The following is a 25,849-nucleotide window of genomic DNA, read 5'->3' on the forward strand; positions in this document are numbered from 1 at the left end:
CTACAGCCAATCCTGACCTTTGTTACAGTACTACAGCCAATCCTGACCTTTGTGACAGTACTATAGCCAATCCTGACCTTTGTTACAGTACTATATCCAATCCTGATCTTTGTTACAGTACTACACCCAATCCCGACCTTTGTTACCTATAGCCAATCCCGATCTTCAGACAAACTCGACCTCTCTGACAGCCCTACAGCCAATCCTGACCTCTCTGACAGTATTACAATCCCGACCTCTCTGACAGTATTGCAGACAATCCCGATCTCTCTGACAGTATTACAGCCGAGCCGGACCTCTCAGACAGTTTTACAGCAAATCCCGACCTCTCTGACAGTTCTACAGCTAATCCCGACCTCTGTTACAGTACTGTAGCAAATTCTGACCTTTGTTACAGTACTCTAGCCAATCCTGACCTTTGTAAAAGTACTCCACCCAATCCCGACCTTTGTTACCTATAGCCAATTCCGATCTTTGTTACAGTACTAGAGCCAATCCTGACCTTTGTTACAGTACTACAGCCATTCCTGACCTTTGTTACAGTACTATATCCAATCCCGACCTTTGTTACAGTACTACAGCCAATCTTGACCTTTGTGACAGTACTATAGCCAATCCTGACCTTTGTTACAGTACTCCACCCAATCCCGACCTTTGTTACAGTACTATAGCCGAACCCGATCTTCAGACAAACTCGACCTCTCAGACAGCTCTACAGCCAATCCTGACCTCTCTGGCAGTATTACAATCCCAACCTCTCTGACAGTATTACAATCCCGACCTCTCTGACAGTATTACAGCCGAGCCCGACCTCTCATACAGTTCTACAGCAAATCCCGACCTCTCTGAAAGTTCTACAGCTAATCCCGACCTCTCTGACAGTATTACAGCAAATCCCGACCTCTCTGACAGTATTACAGCAAATCCCGAACTCTCAGGCAGTTTTGCAGCTAATCCCGACCTCTCTGACAGTATTACAATCCCAACCTCTCTGACAGTATTACAATCCCAACCTCTCTGACAGTATTACAATCCCGACCTCTCTGACAGTATTACAATCCCGACCTCTCTGACAGTATTACAATCCCAACCTCTCTGACAGTTCTACAGCTAATCCCGACCTCTCTGACAGTCTTACAATCCCGACCTCTCTGACAGTATTACAATCCCAACCTCTCTGACAGTATTACAATCCCAAGCTCTCTGACAGTATTACAGCAAATCCCTTCCTCTCAGACAGTATTACAACCCCAACCTCTCTGACAGTACTACAGCCAATCCCGACCTCTCTGGCAGTTCTACAGCTATTCCCGACCTCTCAGACAGTTATACAGCTAACCCAACCTCTCTGACAGTACTATCGCCAATCCCGGCCTCTCTGACACTACTACAGCCAATCTCAACCTCTTCATCAGTACTAAGGCAAATCTCGACCTATCTGACAGTAATATAGACAAGCTCGACCTCACAGTACTACAGCCGAACCCGACCTCTCTGACACGAGTACAGCTATTTTCTCGACCTCTCTTACAGTACTACAGCCAATCCCGGCCTCTCTGATACTGTTAGAATCAGCACCAAACTGTCTTACAGTATTACGATCAATCCTGGCCAATCTTACAGGATTTCAACCATTCCCAGTCTCTCTTACAGTATATCAACCAATCCCTGTTTCTCTTTTATACTATTTCAACTAATCCCTGTCTCTCTCTTTCAGTGTTGCAATCAGTCCTGGTCCGTCTTACAGTACCTAAACCAATCCATGTAATTCTTACAGCAGTGCAGACACTTTCTTACTACAATTCAAGTCTCTTTTGTGCAACTATGAATCGTTCCGATAATTACACTATATCAAGAAGATATTCTTATAAGGAAACTTAATAATATCGCGTAAATGTTTTCGTTTTTGTAAAGAAAAATATCACCACCCATCTAAGCTTTCATCATGATGGGAAGGATTGGATTTTCCGATTGGACGTGCTAAGGCATGTGATCCCCTCTGCCAGACATTTTATTTTCTCGATTCCCTTATCCTCCGTTATAATATTCTGGCCAACGAACATTTTCAATGTGACATTATAAGATTCCACGCTAATCATGACAAATAATTTCCCTTTAAACAAATTTCTTTTAATCAGTGGTTGATAGACGCTCTTTTAAGCAAGGATGATGAGGTTCTTAATATGAGAATACATATAATATCTTCTGAATTTGCTACTCATATGATGTCATCAGTATCTTGTTGGCGCAGGATAAGTTAACAGAATTATCAATGTTTAAGAAATTTAATGCAAATGATTTTCGTTTCTCATAATCCCTTAACTACAAACTCTTCACAATTTAAGGAAAATATCCAACATATGTCCTGGTTTATTAAAGTTTAAAAAAAAATCCAGAGCTTATTACCTACTGTTGTAACCGCACCATTTGATACATAGGCAGGCTTCTCATGTTAATACCGATCCATGAGTATGACGTCAGAGCATTAAGAAATCAATTGTATTGCCAATTCAGATTTTTTATGACCGTGGCTAAAAATAGCATACTTCAAGCTATAAAAATAATCTCCAATTTAGAATTGACATTCAGATCAATAGGATGTGATGTTGTTATTGTTGTATATACATTCGGCTTGAACAAAAAAAAGTCAGCTGGCTGTGCTGTTGTATAAACGATACTTTACTCACTCTCACTTCAGTACCCTTAAATCTTATTTCATCTCGACACCGAGCCTTATATGTCTTTCCCTGTATACAATAAAGTACGCCGAAAAAGCAACGGTAAAACATTTTATTAACATTCATTACACATTTTATTTCATCCTTAGTATCTTTCATATAAAAAAAAAAGTTAAAATGCTATTAATACAAATTATAATTTCGATAGCCATTCGGATATCGCGTTTTCTCAATTTGAAAATGGGTAGTATGGTCACCACGAACATATTCAACCTTTTATAAGTTTAGGTTGACAAGAAATCAAGATTAGACATGCCATTTTGATCAGCTGCAATATGAATTCTTTGAGGTTGCTGGTCTATTAGTCCTGTTTATAGCCTTTGAGACCCCGAGGTTGGTCATTGTCCTGCATGACAAATTTGAGCAATGTTATCTGCTCAGAATATCTACATGTGTTGATATATTCTTTAAAAAATATCCTAAACCCAAAATTGAAAATTAGGAAATTGATCATCACCCTCTATTTCTTCTATCTAACACCTTAACCTCAAGTGCTGAGATATCAAACGATGTTTAGTTCAATTGAAAATGTAAATCAATCTTATCTAAGAAACGTAAAAGCTTATTTAAGACTTATAAAAGGCTATTTCATCGCCGTCCAAACCATAAAAAAAAAAAACTACAAAGAAATTATTGATTTAGACAAATGCATTGTTGGTAGTATTACCTACTTGGTGGATTTATGATCCGAAACACTTTTCCGTTTGTTTACATAATGGCACCGCAGCTCAAACAAAGGCGCACTATAAATAAGCTCTTAACACATGTACACAATCGTCAATGTACATTTATATCCATATTTAAGGAAATAAACATATAAACATTGGTTTTAAAGACATGTTCAAAAGATTACGTAAGAGGATTTTGATTAACCCCAACGACCGTGTTTGCTAATCTATAGAGAAGAACGTGTAAAACACTGTTATCAAAGCCCCTGGTGAACGTAGACGCACTTATTGATATTCCATAATCCATGTTTAGGGATAAAATACGGCTTGATGAGTGGTGAAACTGTCCTATAACTACATCAATGAATATATTTACTCGTGTTTTGGAGTAGGCGGTCTACACCTAGGTGATCTGGTGCGATATCGTATCATCAATGGCGGCGTTTCTGGCTTCGCAGGAGGTCTCCAAGACTTGGCCAGTTGCGGCTGCCATATTTGAAATAACCTATGTATTAGTTCTAGTCCTACAATATTTCGTCTTTTCCCAGCGATTTCAGCAACAACTGTGTCCTCTGTTTGTCCATGCCCCATCATGCCTGGTTCTTCCCATGCTTTAACAACCATCCGCCCAGGCAATAAATTGACCTTTTTCTTCGGGTAAGCCCCACTTCCGGTTCGTTTTGTATTTCCACGCCGTACAGAGAAACGGGAGTTGTTACTCTGGTTTGAATTATTGGAACACAAAGAGTGTGTTGAATTACAAATGGATGGACGCTTTGAAATCCCCAAAGGGCCCATAGATGATTCCCTACTTCCGGTATCATTCAGAGTAGTGTTTCCGCGCGAAGCTGCAAGTACTGCAGACGATACCCTTTTCCATTTGTTAACGTTTTGCGTGTTTTTGTCTGTATTTGAATGTCGTAAGCTAGACACCATCATTGGACTTCTCAGAAGATTTGCTTTCACTTTCATCCATCTTGTGTGCTCATTTGGAGACTGTATCACAATTGTCGGGTTAGCCATTGTTCAATCAGTATTCTTTCTCCTCTTTCACTTACAAATAAAAAAACACATTTTCACAACAGGAAATCGTTACGACTGTTCTGCTTACTGATAAAATCCATTTCTGCTATTCCTTTGTAGATAGTCCACATCCTTGGGTTTTTGTTAGCACGGCCGTTGTTCACTGGAGTACCTCAACTTGTCGCGATGCCCGTGTGATTCCATTGTCTCTCCTACTCTATGAAGTTGTCGGCAGCTACACATATATCTGTCCACTGTATGTTTGTGGTACCAATTTACTTTTACTTTACAAAAATCCGGTCATTGCCACATAAGGTAAAGTACACAAAATCAGATTAATGCCAGCGGATTAACAGTCTAACATAAATCTAGCAGCGACACTCGGATTTCTATACTAACTGCTTTGGATTTATTGAGTATGTATTTAATCGTTACATTGTAGTTATGTATGTAAATACTGGAACAATGCTAACCGTATTCCTAGCTAGGTACATGTGATTCCAATTACACAAATCAATGTTAGTACACTTATTTGAATATGAAGGAATTATACATATCGTGTAATCCTTACTTACTATAACCAATCTACATGGCTAGACATCTCTATAAAAACTCTTCTACCTGAAGTTAGAGAGCTCTATTACTTTACTTTTAACACAATGGATATCACTATTATCTTATTTAGTTGGAGGCAAAAATGGAAAAAAAATGACCAAACAGCAGCTTCATCCTTCAAGGACTCAACGGATGCGAAGGGCCTGTCGTAAGGAGGCTACCTTGATGGGAAGGTGCAGTAGTCCCAAAATTCAACCGATTTCATTAGTTTTTAATATTGGGTTTCAAAATAACTTCGGGTACATTTGCATTTTTCTGAATGGTGTTACTATTTAAACGATTTAAAACGTGACATGCAGGTTACGGCGAAGCATTATAGGCTGTCGGACATTTGACTGTATTTATCAAGAATATTAAGAATTTCTTATCATTAATGTGACAGAAAATCAGAGATATTAACTATGAAGCAACTGTTATCCTCCCTCTCCTATAAGTGAATCTCAAGATCAGAGTTCATGAACTGTTAACAAATGATATGTATCATGCACACACGTTTTGGTTCAGCTCATGGACAAGCATATTAGTGTAAAAATAGATATCAAACGTAGGTAATTATTTTGTCAACCCTAACAACCATATGTGATATGATTGGCGGATCATAACTAATAATTTGGAATGATATCACGTGGATGACGTCACAGGCTCTTTATTTTAACGTTTTGTGTATTTCTAATCATCATCAAATACATCAAATAGCAACGATCGGTTATCTTTTTTAATCTGTATAGTGAGATTTGTTCAAAATCCCCAAACGTGGATTTCAGCTATGAAATTAATAGATATTGCATTTTGTGAAACTCCTATATTCAAACGCCATCAAATTTTGGGAAATTATACTAATTATAACCTAGATGTTTTCTATATCTGAACAAGTGTAAATGTAAATAAACTCAACACAAGCAAACACTTTACAGAAAGTGATCATGATTAATGAAACACGTTTTAGTGCTCTTTATATACAGAATACTTTATCATACATCGTAGGAAGACCATTCTGTTTCATGTGATACTATATACAGACATATCAGAATTTTAGTCAATATTAATTGAAATCATGGATATTATCGATGAACTAAACACAATCATTATGTAACTTTATCAAATTATGCAGGTGATATCAATGTCATTGGAATGAAATTAAAAAGGTATCCTTCACAGCTAAATTCAAATTTGTAACATAGCATACATTCAGAAGATCATCCCTAAGGAAATCACTATGAGGCCTACTGTTTACACTAATAGTGTTCCACACGTTTCCGCCGTAAATTGTAACATTCTTGATAAAAAGAGTGTCAGCAAAGGTGTCTGCATTTAGCGGCTTTTGATCAACTGTCATAGAGAGATTATTTGATTTGAATGAGAAGGACAAGAGGTAATATTGATGATTTTCAACAGTGTCAATAGATTTTCCGTCATCCCAAAATAAATTTCCTTCGGCTGATCCGTTTTCATTTAACACTACGAGTAAACTCATTGGGTTTCGCCTACTATATGCAGTAGTGTTTGCTGAGAGCTGTGTGGGCAATATGCGTCCTCCATATACAAACAATGGAATGACATCATGAGGTGCTGGTACAACTTTGAACGAAGAGGAGACATTCATCTCTTCACCAGTATAATAGTCAAACCAACGACCAACGGGAAAATAAACGTCTAACTCTGTTCTGCCTTGATGCAGAACTGGAGTAATCATGAAGGCCTGTCCCCACATAAACTGTGTATCAATGGACCAAGTGGTTGGATCACTCGGAAAATTGTGCGCTAAAGACCGAATGACGGTACCCCCGTGGACATGCGCGTGGTAAAATAACGTATAAAGGTAAGGAAGCAACGTGTAGCGCACCACAAGTGCCCGTCGCGAGGAGGCTGCCACTCCGGGACCAAAGTACGCCGGGTCTTGGGGTGATGTATTAATGGTGTTGTGATTCCTAGAGAATGTATAGAAGGCGCCAAGCTGCATCCAGCGTTCACATAGCTCCGATGTTGAATTTCCAAAGAACCCACAGATATCTGCTCCAATATATGGGATACCAAAGAGATTAAACTCCAGTATACCTATAACAGAATCATGAAGGTCTGACCATGCGCTGTCATTGTCACCAAGCCAATGCCCCGCATAACGACCACTGGACGGATACGTTGATCGCGAAATGACAATTCCCCTTTCCCCAGTTGATTCTCTAAGAGCATGAAGAGTGGGCTCTGTCTGACTCCAGCCGTACAAACTGTGAACGTCGTAATGCAAATATCTGTGGTTGTCCTGTACTGCCACCATACACAATGTTTTCTCTGACAGTCGAGGTCCGAATATCGCTTTCGGTTTATATGGAGGATCGTCCCATCGAGAAGTTGGACATTTCAACGACCAGTACGGTTTCACGTTCTCGTCCCAATTCCATGGATGCTCCTCGTTTGTACCAAAGTTAGCCGGCTCGTTCATGTCTATCCACAGACCATCAAACGACAGGTTTTTATGATGGTTCACGATTAAATCCCGCCAATAGTCCCGTGTTTCAGGGTTCAGAAAGTCTGGGAATACAACTTTACCTTGAGGCCATACATAACCTAGCATATCCGTTCGATTGAATTCGTGGTAATCTGGACTCGACGTTGCATTAGGCCACTGAATAAAAATGTCCTTCTCAACTCCCTTTATATAAGGGAGATAATCGGTGACATTTGTAATCAATGCTGGATCCAGTATGATAATGGTACGCATGCCATTGCTTTGTAACTCCTTGAAATACTCCTGAAGACCACCAAAATTGGCTTGATCTATTGTGAAGTCCCTCCTTTCTTGCATATGATCTATGTCGGCATATTGTACATCATGGGGAATATCAGCCGATTTTGTTCTGTCTACGGCCGCTTTCATTGCCTGAAGATTATTATACCCATATTGGCAAAGTTGGAACCCAAGAGACCAGTAGGGAGGTAAATACGGGTGACCAATAACACTAGTGTACTGCTGAATTACCTGTTCCGGTGTCGGCCCTAGAAAGATATAAAAGTCTAGGATGCCCCCGATTGTTCTGTAGGTTAGAGAAGGTAGAGGATTCAGTTCTATTTCCATAGCATTACTGTTAAGCAGTAAAACTCCATGAGCGTTTCCACTAGAATCTTCGATGTTTAGATAGAATGGATGCACGCCATAAAGGTTTGCATAATCACCCCAATTCACGCCATTATCGCGGGAAAACATTGGCCAACGTTTGAATTCAAAGTCATGCTGGAATGAAAAATGTCTATTCTCACCAAATCCATACATGTTTTTTGAGGGTAACTTGACAACCATCTGCAAGAACTGTTCGGCGAAAGTGAACCCTCCTAGAGACGTATCCCAAATTACCGTATTAGTACTTTGTCGTATAACTTTTACGAAGAATGTTCCATGATTGTTCTCCCCATATTCTACACGATAATCGTCGTCTTGTTTCTTTCTTGATATTGTTCGATTGACTGTAATAGGAACTTCATACCTTCTGTATTCCAAGTCCATGTATTTCAGTCTCAGAATGTTTTCAGATATGTTTTGTACTACGAATTCCACATACGGTATATTACCTCCAAATAACTTCGTCTTGTTTTTCCATTTAAGTACCATGTTATTTTCATCGAAGTAGCTTCGCGTGCCGTTATTTATGTATCCGTGACTGGTCTTGTTGATGTAGCATGGTGGAATGTTTTTGTGGAATGTGTTATTCCATATGCAGCCTCGTAGCCGACACACGTCTGCCGCACTCTCAGACGATGCTGTGTTATCCAGGTCTGGATAACAGCTTATCCTTTCCATCTCATATGTTTCTAACTTACGTTCAGTAAACCATTCAATATTGAATTCCTCGGTCATGCTGAGAGCTAGATTTGAAATGATGAGAGTATTATTTGTTTGATGGTGGCGAACATCGTGATGTTGTAAGCTGCCGTTTATATACGCTACAGTGATCTTTTCTCTGATTCCAAGAACACGGATCTCACCAACAGCAAATGTATCTTCTGTTGATGAGAATATTCGTCCCACGCGAAGTTTCAATCCTCTCTCGGTAGCAATAAATTTAGCAAAGCCATAATTGCCACTTTTGTATGAATCTATTGCTTCACCGTCGTCGAAGAATATGTCTCCCTCTGCTGAGGCGCGTTTACCGTCCGAGGATAGAGCAACTGTTATGGCAAATGTGTTTTTTCTACTGTATACGGTATTATTGGCAGGAACTTGCATAGGGATCACATACCCTCCTCGGATATGTAAGGGAATCTTTGAATCTTGATCAACCGGAACAGGAAGATATTGGTCTCCATCAAATGCTTCCCTGAGTAAAAATCGTACCATGTCCCACGTGGTAAGTATGCCCTTACCTCAGTCCTGGCCCTCCTCTAATATAGGCGATATTAGCAGGGCAGGTCCCCATAGAAACTGTCTGTCAATACCGTAAGTTGCTCGATCTGAGGGAAATTCGTGATGGAGTGGTCGGATAACAGTGTTGCCCAGTACATGGGCATGGTGAAAAAGAGTATACAGGTATGGAAGAAGCCAGTATCTTGTCTCCATAGCTTCACGGGAAGCTTTAGTAACACTTTCGTCAAAAACTGCAGGATCCTGGTCTGGCGGCCCTTTAGTGTTATGGTTTCTGCTGAAAGTGTAGAATGCGCCAAGTTGCATCCATCTCTTGCACAACTCCGCTGACGGTTTTCCAAAGAACCCGCATATGTCTGCTCCAATGTACGGTATCCCAAACAAATTGAATTCAATGATACCAATGACAGATAGTCTTAAATGATCCCAGTCAGCCGAGTTATCCCCTAGCCAGTGTCCAACATATTGTCCACTGCCTGGAAAGGTTGATCTAGAGATAACTACACCCCGTTTGCCACTGTGTGCCCTTTGGAGACCGTCAAGTGTTGGTTTGGATTGACTCCAGCCATACAAATTATGCACATCGTAATGACGATAAATGTCATTTTCACCTTGTCTGGCAACCATGCAAATCGTCTTCTCCGATATTCGATGAAGATTTTTACTATCGTCGGACTGAAAAGCAGCCATTGATCTATACGGGGGATCCTCATATGGGTCACCTTCTTTACACTTTAAGCTCCAATCAGTAGTATTGGCTGGCCAATTCCACGGACGCTCCTCGTTGGTACCAAAATTTGCCGGCTCATTCATATCGATCCATAATCCATCAAAAGGAAGTTCCTGCGAGTGATTGGTGATGAGACTTATCCATACGTCTTGTGTCCTCGTCTTGAAGAAGTCAGGAAAAACTACTTTTCCATTTGGCCAAACCTGAGAAGACATAATAGATGGTAATTACTGCTGTCTTCATACGATCATTCTCGGCAAATTTGATCTATCCTTTAGCTTTATTTCAACTATATATCAATCAAGTCGAATCCGAAGAACCTCATTATAAAAATGATATATAACATATATATAAAATACTGACACGAAATAAATGTCTCGAACTTTTCCACTAAAACACATGCCTATTTTTTTATTTTGAGTTGTTTAAATCTCATTTTGTCTTATTTTTAAATGTTTAAATAAATAACATAATAGCTTGATGTAAAGGTTTCTATAAGTGAGCTGTGGAATTTGTGCCAAATACGTATGCGCACCACCAACCGTTTTTCTGACATCGTTGTGTTGCAATTTGTATTGCCCTTTGATATGCTATAATTGCAGATTTTTCAGATACCGTATCAGGGCAGTACAATCTAACCATTTACATTATCAATTAAAAGTTGACGCACCTAAATGAATGTGTAATAACAACAGATCAATTTCGACGAATCAGTCTACATATATATTTTCAAACGATGTCCCATCTACGATTCATTATCGTCTTGAAATCTCTCTGGTATAGTAAAGATGTTAATTGTGTGCTTATATTTAATGGGAAATATATAAACGCTTTGAAAATGTTCAGCAAAAATTTTGTTTTAAATTTACCAGCTTAGTCCAAAAGAACTTTTGATTTGCAAAGGACAAAGCCACATCGACTGAAATTATTACTCACATAGCCAAGAAGCGCTCCATTTCCGTCCGAGCTGTCATTTGGCACAGCATAATTCGCCGGCCATGTGACGAGTCCGTCTTGATTGCTCATCTTCTGGTACGGTTCATACGTCTTATTAGCCAACAGACACGGATCCTGTTATATAAAGATGGTATATCCATTTACTATTCAGTTTAATAGATTACTGTTACGCTAAACTTGTACTCCCTAAGAATAATTGATAGAAATAACTTAAATTACTGCAGTCATAAATTAGTGGGGCACTTTCGGAGAGAAAATCGCCAACATCAGATAACCGCCAAAATCCGTAAGATTGCAGCAGATATATTTAAACGTTTGAAGACAGGAGGTGAATCAACAGTATGGAATACGAACCCAACATCACATATACACAACTATGTTAAACAAATCAATGGTTTCCAGACCTGAACTATCACAATGTCAGTGTACGTTTAGATGTGTAATATATATAGTCAATTTTAATGTCTACACATTTTTATCATAATTACACAAACACGTATATAATAGCAGGGAAACATACAGAAGTATGTTGATAGCTGACTTTTGATTAAATAAAACACAATATTATGTAACACGATTATTCAGATTTATGTTCAGATAAAATTTGATTATTTCATTCGGAATTTGACTTCATTTAACATCTCTTTACAACAAAGATGTAACATTCACAAATTTTATCAAATCGGAATACATTCAGCATCCAAAATCATATAGTATCCTTTTTAATTTTTAAGTGATATAGTGATTTTTCAAATGTGTTTGAAACTTTTAAAAAATATAATATATTCAGGAAATTGTTCCTGACAAGAAAATCACACAGGTGGACAATGAAATCGACATATATCATAATTCTTTCCATCTAATGCAAGATTACTTACTCAATTAACATATGTATGCCGTATACGTCATCATTATTATCGCAAACTTACCAATATTATAATGGTTCTCATGCCTTTATCGCGAAGCTCGCTGAAGTATTCCTGCAATCCACTGAAATTTTCCTGATCTATTGTGAAGTCTTTCTGTTCGTCCATATGATCTATATCGGCATATTGTACATCCTAAACGAGTGGAAATTAAAAAGAGTATATTACTTGTTATTTCGTTTTCACAAGGAACTACGTGAGTACATGCATACCTGCAAGAAAGCGGATATCACCAATTATACCGGAAACTCTACCGCATACCTATAGGGAATAAATATTTCAAAATAAGAGTTCAATTTTTTTCTCTTTATTTCATCTTTAAGCGAATCGGGGAAAAAAGAAATTGAAATGATTCGGAATTGGGAATACATAACACATTATCACGCCTATAGTCAGTCGTTTTACATATCAATTGAATTATTTCAATGTGTTTTAAACTCACAAATGGAATCTTTGCAGACAGCGTTCTTTCCACAGCAGCCTGTAGATTTGAGATGTTTTCGTACCCATAGCGACACAGCTGAAATCCTAAGGCCCAATATGGCGGCATCATTGGTCTGCCTATTACCTACAAGATAAAAGAAACACCTATCGCAGTTCATCCTAAATGAAGTATTCTAAGTGATACCCAATTAATAGGTATTTCCCTGGAATATTCATAGTCACATGTACATCACACTGATGATAACGGTAGGTATATAGTATATGATTTGGCTTCTCGACCTCACGCAAAAAATAAAAACTCCACCAAATTAGAGTAATTTTCATTAGCCGCCCATGAGGAGATCGACCGCCAGTTACAGCTATCGTCAAGTTCAACGAAACTAGCCCGAATTCCCGTCACGATGATGTAAAGTCATGAAATCCGAAATTGCATTTTATTGGTATTGACATTGGGACGAGTTTTTTTTTCAATTTAGAGGGATTAAGAGGATCTGGTTTGCTTGGGTCACAACACTGTTTTAGTTTTAATAGCAGGATTCTACTCCTGGCTAAATATCTACTGTTTGTAATACAAAATGACACCTAAAATAGCATTAATCCAACCAGGTTATTACCCCTGTGTATTGCTGAATAACAGTTTCCGGTTCCGGTCCCAGAAACATGTAGAAATCCAGTATTCCACCAATGGTCCTATAAATCAGCATCGGTAACGGCGTAAAAGCGTAGTCTGCAAAAACAAATATTAACAAGAAAAATATATATTATAAAACAGATAATCTTATATTACTCATTATGAAGCAGTACATCTAAAGAACAAGATGTTTACAGCAAATTCTATCGGTACACGCACTGAAACTTACTATTAGAGATAATAACAATATTCAAAAATATGTTTTTATTGGTAAAGATAAGGGAAATATAGAAACATTTCATAATAGATGGAAAAAATGGGATAAACTTTTACAGACAACACCCAACTCTTGACAATACTTCTCAACTATTTGTTTTTTTGTTTTTTGTCTTTTTATTATGTATGTTATTAAGCACACTGCGATAATCTGTTATTATACGAAATGGCACATCTCTCTCTCTCTCTCTCTCTCTCTCTCTCTCTCTCTCTCTCTCTCTCTCTCTCTCTCTCTCTCTCTCTCTCTTCTACATATTATGTACAAAAGTGTTTGCTTTTGTGTATGTTTGTGTGTGATGAGGGTGCGTGTGTGTGTTGATGTGTATTTGAAAGTGCAAAAGTCTATATTGTTGTGACTGCGAGTGTGTGTGAGAAAGAAAAAAAATTATTATGTTACACATATATATGTCATTGATTATGAATTGCACCTATGATGTGAATATTGCTGCTGCTGCTGCTGCTGCTGCTGAAGATGATAAAATTGTGAGTTTTATTGAGGGTGAATCATCATGATGATGATGCATGTTGGTTGATGATGATGATGGTGAGGATGATGGTGATTGAATGATGATGATGATGATGATGATGATGATGATGATGATTGAATGATGATGATTATGATGATGATGATGGTGAGGATGATTATGATGATGATTATGATGATGTTCATGATGATGATGATGGTGAGGATGCTGGTGATTGAATGATGATAATGATGAGGATGATGATGATGATGATGACGATTGATGTTTGATGAGGATTGATGATGATGGTGGTGGTGAGAACGAGGATGATTATTGCAGATGAGGATGATGACTATTGAAGATGATTTGATGATGTGATGCTGATGATGATTTGATGATGATGATGATGATGATGATGATGATGATGATTTGATGATGATGATAATGATTGGATGGTGATGTTGATGATAAGGATGAGGAAGAGGATGATATGATGAGGATGATGAGGATGAAGATGAGTGTGAGTAGTTAGGATAATTGTTAAAAGATTATGGCAGTAGTGATATATTAAAATTATTGACTGTTAATGATATATTTTGGAAAATAAAAAAAATTATAAAAAAAAAAAAAACAACAAGTATTTTTGTTCAGGAAACTCGCAGCATTCACCAATAACTATTTGTTGCCAATAGTGAGTAAAATGTTAAGCACATGTCTTTTTTCATAAAGGCACCATTGCATATGTTTTGTAGTAGTATTTCTGATGTGACAATTTTAAAACCGCGCAAAGCTGAAACTGAAAATGTCCTTATGTAAACAAAAAAAGTCCATTAATCTAGTACCTGCCTTTATAGGGTAATAATGTACGTCCAATGAATAGCTTTTTTGAAATAATGCCAGGCACCTTGCTCACTGTGTGCGTTTATATTGCGATGAACCTACACGTATATAACTACCTTTTGAGTAACTGAGGTAACACAATTTTCTAGATTATTACCGAGTTATGAAGTTTCGTGGTATATGGGATGTTTTGAGATGGGCGTACCTTGTGAGTTACTGAGGTATGTTTTGAAGTGGCGTACCTTTTGGGTAACTGAGGTATACACAATTTTCGATATTATTACCGAGAAGTGTCATATTATATGGGATGTTTTGAGGTGGGCGTACCTTGTGAGCAATTTTCTAGATTATTACCTAAAAGTGTCATATTATATAGGATGTTTTGAGGTGGCGTACCTTTTGGGTAACTGAGGTATACACAATTTTCTATATTATTACCGAGAAGTGTTGTAGTATATGGAATGTTGTGAAGGTGGGCGTACCTTTTGAGTTACTGAGGTATACACAATTTTCTATATTATTACCGAGAAGTGTCCTATTATATGGGGTGTTTTTAAGGTAGGCGTACCTTGGGAGTTACTGTTGAGAAGCAGGACTCCGTGGGAGTGACCATCCTCCTCCATACACGTGTAAAACGGATGAACGCCATACAGATTCTTTGGATCCCTTGGATTCTAATATGTCAAAAAAGAAGAACATCAATTTCAATAGAAGTTATGGGAACATCATCAGGATACTTCAGGATACAGCCATGATATTATTAGAATAAATATAATTATGGCTGTACACATACATTACAAAATTTCATTTTTTATAATAATTTTAGCTTTTGATCTGGATTCTGGCCGCCATCAGTTCTTCTTCCGAAATTTAAAACAGAAATCGAGCCGACTTCCTTGCTCTAACTCTATTTATTCGTACTTTGCCTGAGCCTGGAGGTTGGTCCCTGGCGAACATCGGCCACATGGTCCAGTTCATGTCATGTTTAAGGGACGTGTGCACGTTTTCTCCGAATCCATAAACGTTCCGAGATGGAAGCCTAGTCGCGATCTGAAGGAACTGGTCCTCAAACGTCAGACCGCCTACACTCGTGTCCCATCTAAAGGAGATATACCAGATTAGCAAAATGGTTATGTAAAATGTAATGTTGTATCCTCTTTCTGATATTCATTGGCAAGTCTAATTATTGACCGTGTAGACATTGCAAATACATTGGCGCAAATAAAAATGACTTTCGGATTCAGTATCGCATAGTTAACGTTTTTCTACAATATTACTGGGAAAGGAAAAACATCTTCAGGCCTGATAAATCAAAATAAATAATTACACAGAAATCTAAAAATTAAAAATGAAGATGTATAGAGAACAAATGTGATGAGAGTCTATGAACTGCTTCATTATCTTGATAATATCAATGTCCTCTAGTATCAACAAGACGATGACCATCACTGGTTATGTTAAAGTGTACAGTTGTATATATAAACAATGAAGATGAGTTACTTACAAAACTGTCCCCTGTGCTTTTCCTTATCACTTGAAAATGGAAAGGATTCTTGTTGGTCACGATGATATCATAGCGTGGATCTGCAGGCCGTCGTGTTGGAGAAGGAATATTCATTTTTAATGGAACTTCGTACCGAGACTTTCTTGGATCATATATCTGTGAAAAACATATCATATTAGTATATGTTAAATGCATCTTTCCAGTTCCTTAGCAAATGTTGTTGTAAAATGTATAGACCCAAATATGGTACGTTTACAATATAAGAAAAGCAAACAAAAATATTTTTTTACCAATTAATCGATTTTCTCTATCATTGTTAGAATGGTTACATGTATATTCACCTTTTTATTATACGTACCTTAAATTTCAACATGGCGTTATCCAACATTTCAACAGCGAACGTAATGATATCAATAGCTTTTAGGAAAGGGTGCTTTCCCCTTCCACGTCAGGTTAACCGCCCAGCCTGTTTCTGTTTGAATTTCGTTCCCTGCTATAAAACCATAATCTGGTGGAAAGTAGCAATCTGGGGCATTGTCGTCAGTTGGGTGGAACAGACAATTACGTTCGGAACACGTCTTTTCCGTTACATCAATTTGGCCACCGAGACGTTCCGGATAGCAATCAATCCTTTGATTACCATCACTGAAGCAAATGTACAGAAGATACACAAGTCAATGTGACAGGTCATCGTGTGGAATAGGAAAAAGTATGGGGAAAATGAAACCATTAAAGGGGCATTACTTCGTTTGAATAAAGTTTAGGTCGTCAAAATTAAACTTACTGGAAAATACGTATTTTTTCCCAAGTAGTAAGAGTTATAATCTTTACATTTATAAGGCAGTTTTTAAGTTAATAGCATTACATGTAGGCATTGACACTCGTATAATCATCGTTTGGACATAGATTTCATAAATAGAAGTTGTGCATGTTTCTGACGTCCGAAAGAAGGAATGACCCTTTAATGTATCGTTAATTTACGGATAAAAATGTTAAAATATCACGTTCTTTTATAAGAAAACGAATACAGTGGCTTTAATATCACGATCCTCTATTAGTAAACGGGTACAATTGTTAAAATATTAAGGTCCTCTATTAGTAAGCGGATATTTTGCTGAAATAGTACGGTTTTTTTTCTTTTAGAATATAGATAATTGGTAAAAATAGTACGTATCTATTAGTAAACGGATATTTTGCTGAAATAGTGCGTTTTTTCTTTTAGCATAAGGATAATTAGGAAACTACTACACTAAACTACTGTTGTTGTTGTTTGTACATGAATTCATCAATACACACAACCGTGAAAATGTGGTCGAAAAACTGTGATAATGTGATCTAGAAACATTGAGTGTACACAAATATGTACATTAACAGTAGTAACTGTATTTAAATTACAATGATACAGATATTTGTGATATGAAATGAATAATACATACATCCAATGAAACTGGAATGTCGTGTTGAGCGACAGGTTTAGATTTCGTACAATCAGAACCTAAAATAGGAGAGAAAGCAAGCTCGTTTACGGCTTATAAAAAATAGGAATATCGACAGCATTCAAATATTAACAGGAATAATAAAACACATGGAAAGAAACGTATGCAACACTTTAATGAAATGTGTCAGTTCTTAGGGCTGCAGCTATTCATATCCTGCTTATCTTAATGGTCTATTAAAATGTGATTAATAAAAAGAAAGTGTATGCGAGCTGTGTGTTTCCTATCCCCATACAATTATCGGCATTGGCTGTTGCGTTTAAGTTTTGTTTATTTCTTCCAATGCTTAAAATAAACATTTGTTTTCCCTCAACTGGTGGTAGAGTATTTATTAAGATCGTGGCGAAAGAACTCTCCCATTCCATAAAACGTTGTTGTAGTGACTAAAATCAGGAAATATGTGCTCTACAGTCAGACTAGGACTGCAGGTACATATTACAAAACTTTTATACATTATATTACATTATGTTGGTATACCTGGTTTTCGGAGTCGTACGTAAAGTTGGTGTGGTATTCGTTAGACGTTATGATGTGGATGTCATGAACGTTGGTCGACACACCATAGACATGAACAGTGGTCAGGACCAGGTCGTTTGCCAACTCAGGTGAACCCCCAACAACGGTCATCGACAGGATTTGCTATAAACAGAACGCATATATTTTTGTTGGTAGCATTAATTAGCCCTGTAAATATTGCCCTTTTGAAATATTAAAATCCTTGATACGATACCGAATCTCCCGTGTAAGGTTGTTAAACTTATTACAGAATCTTTTTCGTGACATTGTCACTATAAGGAAAATAAAAGCTCACGCACAGGGAAAGTGGCACAGAAGCACGCAATCTGTATGAATATTGCTTAAACGAGTATACTCGTTTACATGTTCCCCTACCGGCCCGGTTACAGTGACCTTGACCTAAAAACTCTGGAACTCCACAATTCGTCCGAGATAGTATATGGTCTTTTATCATTTTAAGGAATGAAACCACTAAGGCGCTGTCAAACTTTGGCGTTACTTGCATACGTACATTGTACAAAACGTACGGGAAGGAAATCTATAGTTCCCAGTTTTCATCGGTAGAGGACTGATAAGATATACGGACCGTGGGTTGTGGGGACCTGGGCCACCTCCCGGACAAACACTGGTGTCTAAATGGTCAGATAAGAACTTTTGTTTTCAAAAATATTCCTCATAACACATTTCACTGTTATAGTTAATTTCTTCTAAAACCGAAAGTACCCTGTTGAGTATACCTACATCTTCAGCAAGGAACTTCATCAAGATGTATTTTCCATTTTCAAACGTATCTGAAACGTAAAGCGACAATATCAATACTGTCTAATATTGTTCTTATTAAACTTCAATAGAAAGTTCTTTTCGGTTTAACATGGCTGCAAGTATTTTTTTAACGATATGCTATTTGCAATTTTTATATAGTTACACTGTAGACAGTTATTATCCACAGGATAAAAAGATAGGCTATACCAGAGGGACAATTAGCTACGATATACAAAATTCAAAAGTCTCCACGAGTATCATCTACACCAGCTAAATGTTATCAACACAAGATATATTTTTTGCTCGTAATTTATCCTCGTTTTGTCGATTTTGAGAATGTTGGATTTTTTATTGTCTTATGCTGCGACACTATTGTAATGCTGTGATATTTTTTTTTAACTTTAAATGGACACACCAATGGAAGTCCCGTCATCCCAGAACAGCTCTCCTTCGGCCGACCCTCCTTCTAGGTCGGGTTTGTCTAGGGCTACTAGTAACTTCATCGCGTTCTTTCGACTGAACACATTAAAACATAAAGCATGTTTAAATAAATAATGACTTAAAACGATCTATTTGTATGAGAAATGTATATACTTCCATAATAATGCAATTGCTGTTTTAATTTAATAGACATACTTTTGTCTATTTTCAGTTTAATGTTAAACAGAATTTTCAAAGGATCATTGTTACCATTGAAATTACTTCAGAAGAATTAAAAAGTGAAAAATACAGTTTAATCATACCTGTATGTGGTGTTTCTTGCTGGTTCCTGCATTGGGAGGATACTTCCTCCACGAACATGCAGAGATATCGGAGAATTGCCGTCCACAGACATTTCGTTCATTTTTGGTCCTTCCACAAAGCTCCCGGGCTGAATAACAAAATAAATGATAATCAGCGGCGGTAAGTTTGCATACAAACACAGTTTCAAGATAATACATATATATATCATTTTGAAATACAAATAATTTGTATAAATATATGTACTATCAACCGTATTATGTCTTTTTTTTTTTTTTTTCCAAACAAACATTTTATTCACTTTGATTTATAGCAATACACATTACAATATTTGTCCTCTCACAAGAGGGCTCTCACTCGTCATACTTCATTCACACTCTAATTTAATTTACTAGTTTCCATATTGTGTACTGTACCTTATATATCTATTGACTAGGCCTAAAAAAATAAAAATAAAAAATATATTACACGGTTTTTGTGTTGTTTTTTTAAATCCGCTTATCCGACGACCGTATCATTGTATTACCCGCCATACTTACATTTCCGGTTTATATTGGGCATGTGGATTACGTATACGGTGGTGTGTGTGCAGCACAATTACACAGCCAGAATGACATGCAAAATTATTAACCTGAAATTGACCTGATTTTGACTTGAATTGACATGAGACCATTTTGTCTGTGTAAAAACCTGCTTAAATCACCTTGTAAAAGTCGTACCAACGGCCTTCCGGTACATAATACACCAGTTTGGTCTGTCCCTGATAGATAGAATAAAAGCATGTTGTAAGATGCCAGCATATACCTCTTTTCATGATAGTTTCATCTCCAAAGTTTTTTTATCTTGCAATAATCTGATAAATGGTAGTTTCGTTTGCCAAGAAATGTTGTCTTAAAATTCCTTTGATCTTGAATTTTGTCATTTCACGTTTGAAAATATCTTCGGATTTACTAGTATAATCACTTCTCTCGGTTTACAATCCAGCCTTACATTAAAAAAAAACATTTTGTGTCGGTTCCATATTTCATATGTGTCCCAATTACCGACCGCAGCATTCTTAAAAGAACACGCGTATTGAGTGCAACTATCTAGTGTACTTTGGGGAAATATTGAACACTCGTAGCACAATGTCATATACTAAACATATAAATAGTAACCTGTTCCAAGATGGGAGAGATGAGGAGAGATCTTCCCCACAAGAACTGCCGGTCAATTCCGAGAGCTACATCATCCAACGGAAATCTATATAATGGTAAAAACAACAATTGCCAGTGAAGTTGAACTTAAGTTATATTGATACAAAATACAATTAAAAAGTGATGTACAGTATCTTTGATAACACGCGTTCTGAAAAAATACCAGACAAGCCGGCCTTTAAACCAAACAATAAATTCTAACTCAAAATCGATAAAATCAAGCAAATCGTAAACAAAAATGATAATCATACCAGGTGTTTGGAAGGATAAGCCTTATCTTTGTGGACGACACCTGCCATGTGAATCTAGGTCAAATACAGGTAGTGTAACGTTCTCAAAAGGAGAACCAAGATAGTTACAATTGAATCAACTAACACCGAACACGTATAGCTTCATATTACACAAGGAAATAGCTTAAAATTGTCGAATTCGTAAGTCAAGTATCAGTGACTTGCTTACCGTTTGATAATGCTGGTCAAGTGGTAAAATGATGTCAGTATTAGCACTACACTTTATACTTACTCATGATGCATAGGTCTGACGACTGTGTTGCCATGCACATGCGCGTTGTGGAATAATGTGTAAAGGTATGGAAGGAGCCAGTAGCGTGTCTCTAGGGCATCACGTGACGCCCTGGCAACGTCCTCCCCTAATGCACCTGGATCTTGTTCCTGTATTATACACAATATGTTTAGTCACACAACAATATACGTGTATAATGCTATTTTTTCTTTAATGGCCGGTATAATTTTAAAACAAAAGATCTACTAAATATATATCGTGGACAAAAGCGGAAGTTGAAAGTTATATTGATATATAAAACTAGTAGATGTCATTACAACACACGTGTTAAGGTATTTTAGGGACCGGCCCTCTAACACACCACCTATTGTATCAAATCGCACGGTCATAATTAACCAAGGCTGTTACCACTGTTTAAGTCGACATCCATTTTCGTGATGGTGAGAGTGATCGTGAGTTCGAGACCTGGTCAGGGCAGGAGACAAAATTTGTCTTCCTTTGTCATTTGTGTTTCTATATTATATATCAAACTATCAAGCACACTTATCACAATACACAATATAGAAGCATTGTTAACACGCAATAACATAAGTCATTAAGTTGTTTTCATCTAATGAATCATATTTTCTTCGTCATCATTAAATGCATACATTTTAACTTAACTTAGGTACAGAACCGCGATTTTCTACTGCAACTTACCACAGTAGAATCAAGAGTATTGTAATTCCTGGAGAAGGGATAAAACGCACCAAGCTGCATCCAACGTTTACATAACTCAACCGTAGTATCACCGAAGAATCCGCAAATGTCTGCTCCTATCTGTTATGTAAGGTCAAATACACATTCATTTTAATACTACATTTCAGTTGTGATGTTCATAGGAAGGCTCGTATTATTTTAAATAAACACTTTACCAAGCCTAAATGTCATGTTTGTATTGATATTTTTTTTTTAAATTCACGAAAATGTGAATTTTAAAGAGATGCGAAGATCACAATGTTAATTTTTAAGCGTTAAAAGATGAGAATATAAAATATATCAACTAAAAAGGAAAAAAAGATATTTTACTCTGCACTTACATAAGGAATCCCAAACAAATTGAACTCCAGCATACCTGTAACAATAGATAAAATGCAAATGATGTCATGACTTTCACGATGACAAAAGCACTATGATAAGTAATATATATGCCGATACGCATCTCAGAGCAAACATCCAGCGATAATACGGCTTCAATAATGTTTGTTAACTTTATTATTCTTCTTATTCTTCCCATTCTCATGACCCTGGCTGTTGCGAGGAAGTTAAACCCTTAAAACAGAACAACTTCAACAAAATGTTATATTTGTTGCTTTTTGATAAATCATTTGATTCTCACTCTGTCAAGCCCACCTTCATCAGAAACTGATCATACCGGCCACACCGACTATTTCTACCATGTTCTGGAATAGCCTGAGCTAAAATTTAACATCTAACCCAAATTATTCCAAGGATATTTCTACCTAACTTTATGGTTTACTATTAGAACTTACCGATGATTGATGACGCCAAGCCCGGCCATGCGCTGTCATTGTCCCCTAGCCAGTGCCCAACATACTTGCCACTTCCGGGAAATGTGTTTCGGGAAAGGACCATGCTACGTTCCCCACTAGCCTCCCTCAACGCGCTAAACATATACAAAAATATGTCTAGAATTAACTTGTATCAAGAAAGTTGAGAATGACAGCTGTCTTACACTATTTTGCATGTCTAGTGACATATGTTTTACAACGATCGATTATATAGTTTCTAAACATGATCGCTTCTTAGCATTGTCTATTGATATATTAGATTTCGAGGTTTAAAGTAACAAAATATAATTTTTCATACTGCATACGACTAAACATGTTTCAGAGTATGTACCTCTTGAGAGATATATATATAAACTGGTATATGTTGGCAAGAGTTACGACGCCCATATCGACAATTAATGGACGTTGTATCGTTGAACCGGTTAGACGATTTACAGGACCGGGGAGACATGATTGGTGTTACAGTGTCATTAATGCAAGCAATCTTGTATCTATATTGCTGCCAGAACTGACGACGTACACACATCAATCATAGATTGTAGAATAAACTCTATCAGTACCTGATTGTCGGCGGGGACTGAATCCGCCCATACAAACTATGGACATTGTAGTGAAGAAGCTCGTCGTTATTGCCCTGCGTGGCCACCATACAAATCGTCTTGTTTGATAAACGTGCTGCCGCGTCCTTATAATCATCACCGTCATGAACATAAGCGGCCACTGGAAAAAAAAGAGGTCATAAAACGGCATGATATATATCCACAGGGACCAACGAAGGTATTTGTATAGAAAATACATGGATGGTTTTGAGGACAATAGGCAGTATATTATGACGGAAAGAACAGAGAATACAGACATGGAAACGAAACAAATATTTCTATTATACTCTCATTAATCTGTTGTGTTGGCCTTTGGTCACACCGTTGAGAAGCCCACAAAGGATCTTTAAAATATAGAGGGAAACTGATTACAATGTACTTCAAAAATTGCTCTTTAAAATTTTATTAACATTGGTTTTTCTTACTTGTTCGATACGGCGGATCATCATATTTACTCCTGGGACATTTCAATGACCAGTATGGCTTGACATTTTCATTCCAGTTGAAAGGTCTATCTTGGTTTGTACCAAAATTTGCCGGTTCGTTCATGTCCTTAGAAACAATGGTAAATATAAACTCTAAATATACAAACGACATGATGTACATAAATATATATAACAAAAGACCATTGCTAAAATATAAATGTAACAAATTATCATCAATCGGTTGATGTTAATTAAATCAAATTAATAACATGACAAAGTATTGTGTTTAAGATTAATTGTCTAATAGATCGTCAGTGATGCCCGGTACAAAATGTGTGGAAACCAGATGAGAAATAAGCAAGGTACAAATGGGCCAGGAAATATGTTTAAATATACATTGTAGAAGGGTTTTTATTATCACAATAGTTTTATCAATTTGAATGAAGACTTATAACGTGAATTGTGTTCTAATTGCATGGTGTCTAATTATACTGCATTTACAGGTCAAAAGAGGAATGATATTAGCTCATCACTTGGAACTTACAATCCACAAACCGTCGAAAATCAGACGTTTTCTGTGTTCCAACACAAGATTTTTCCACAGATTTCGGGTCGAATTCTTAAAAAAATCTGGAAATACAACTTTTCCGTTCGGCCAAACCTAAAAAAAACATATATTATATTATGATGATTATAATTATATATTATATTATTATGAATGAAAAACCTGTATTATTTAGGATTTTCCGTGGGTATTTACAGCATTGTCATCTTGAACATTGACAAACATGGCAGATTTTCTAATGAAATATCAGTGAGAAGATGGTGAAATAAATATACAACTTTATTTTTATACACTATAGGTATACATGTAGCTCTTATAATGGACATATCGCAACAACTAAACCTTCGTACGACTACGAAATTTATTTCAAGGTGCTGCATCGCCGCCAAAAATAGAGAGACAGAAAGATAGAAAATTCAGAATATTATCGTTTTCTATATTTCATACAATAATACTATTAGCTTTTCTTTGTAATCTTTTTAATTTGATGTGAACAAATACTGTAATTCATTGCATCCTGCAGAAATTCTATTGTTCTCCGTGTCTTCATTTTGTATGTTAATGTCTTAAAAACGAAGATTTTTGATTTCGCTTCTTTTTTGTGTGTTCATTAGGTATTTATCTATACCAAAGTTAACAATTGTTTTTGGTCTGCATTTTTTGTGAGAATCAGAATTTACACTGTCGGCGACGTAGCATCTTTAAGGGCTCTACTTACATAACCGAGGATTGCTCCAGTAGTGTCCTTGGTGTCGTTCTCTACGCCACCATGCCACATCACTCCCCCTCTGATCTGAGTAAGACGGTCGTAAGGTTCATAGCCACTCACATTGCTGACAAAACACGGGTCCTGTAATATAATAGTATAAATAGCCCATAACAATACAACAGACGACCACAATCTAACTAATCTGTCATACGGCAATACCGACCTTTGGTGTTGTGCCTTGGTAGGCAAGAGAATTTTGTTTTGTCATATCTCAAAATGGAGACAATTGTTTTGCGTCATTGACATTATGAGAAATAATTTGTTTTTTAACATATTTCATTATGAATTCTTACCAGCATAATAACCGTTCTCATTCCACCTTTTCTGAGAGCAGTAAATGAATCATTCAAACCAGCGAAATCCACATGGTTGACCGTGAAATCCTTGGAATTATTCATGTGGTCAATATCGGCGTATTGTACATCCTGAAATGACAGATAAACGTCATTCCTGATACCATACTATATACAGTGCATACATAATTATTGTCTGGAGATAAAACAAAAAATAATAAACC

The 25,849-nt window shown here is 36.9% G+C and overlaps 1 protein-coding gene across 1 annotated transcript in view; it reads right to left on the reverse strand.

Moving 5' to 3' along the window:
- Nucleotides 1-2,799: 2,799 nt before the first annotated feature.
- Nucleotides 2,800-25,849, reverse strand: part of LOC117326072 (sucrase-isomaltase, intestinal-like) — a 30,550-nt gene continuing 7,500 nt past the window's right edge. Inside the window, 28 exon segments of the mRNA XM_033882674.1 lie at nt 2,800-9,343; nt 9,346-9,403; nt 9,405-10,331; nt 11,065-11,199; nt 12,015-12,146; nt 12,454-12,579; nt 13,070-13,182; nt 15,235-15,340; nt 15,588-15,765; nt 16,151-16,326; nt 16,529-16,618; nt 16,620-16,815; nt 17,607-17,665; nt 18,144-18,305; nt 18,924-18,973; nt 19,360-19,460; nt 19,688-19,815; nt 20,389-20,445; nt 20,843-20,927; nt 21,404-21,552; nt 22,103-22,222; nt 22,483-22,517; nt 22,936-23,069; nt 23,535-23,694; nt 23,999-24,125; nt 24,543-24,659; nt 25,282-25,413; nt 25,626-25,757. Of these exon segments, the coding sequence (XP_033738565.1) occupies nt 6,168-9,343; nt 9,346-9,403; nt 9,405-10,331; nt 11,065-11,199; nt 12,015-12,146; nt 12,454-12,579; nt 13,070-13,182; nt 15,235-15,340; nt 15,588-15,765; nt 16,151-16,326; nt 16,529-16,618; nt 16,620-16,815; nt 17,607-17,665; nt 18,144-18,305; nt 18,924-18,973; nt 19,360-19,460; nt 19,688-19,815; nt 20,389-20,445; nt 20,843-20,927; nt 21,404-21,552; nt 22,103-22,222; nt 22,483-22,517; nt 22,936-23,069; nt 23,535-23,694; nt 23,999-24,125; nt 24,543-24,659; nt 25,282-25,413; nt 25,626-25,757 (7,161 nt within the window). The 3' untranslated portion in view covers nt 2,800-6,167.

This window comes from Pecten maximus, chromosome 4 (assembly GCF_902652985.1).
Source record: "Pecten maximus chromosome 4, xPecMax1.1, whole genome shotgun sequence".
Classification (NCBI taxonomy): domain Eukaryota; kingdom Metazoa; phylum Mollusca; class Bivalvia; order Pectinida; family Pectinidae; genus Pecten; species Pecten maximus.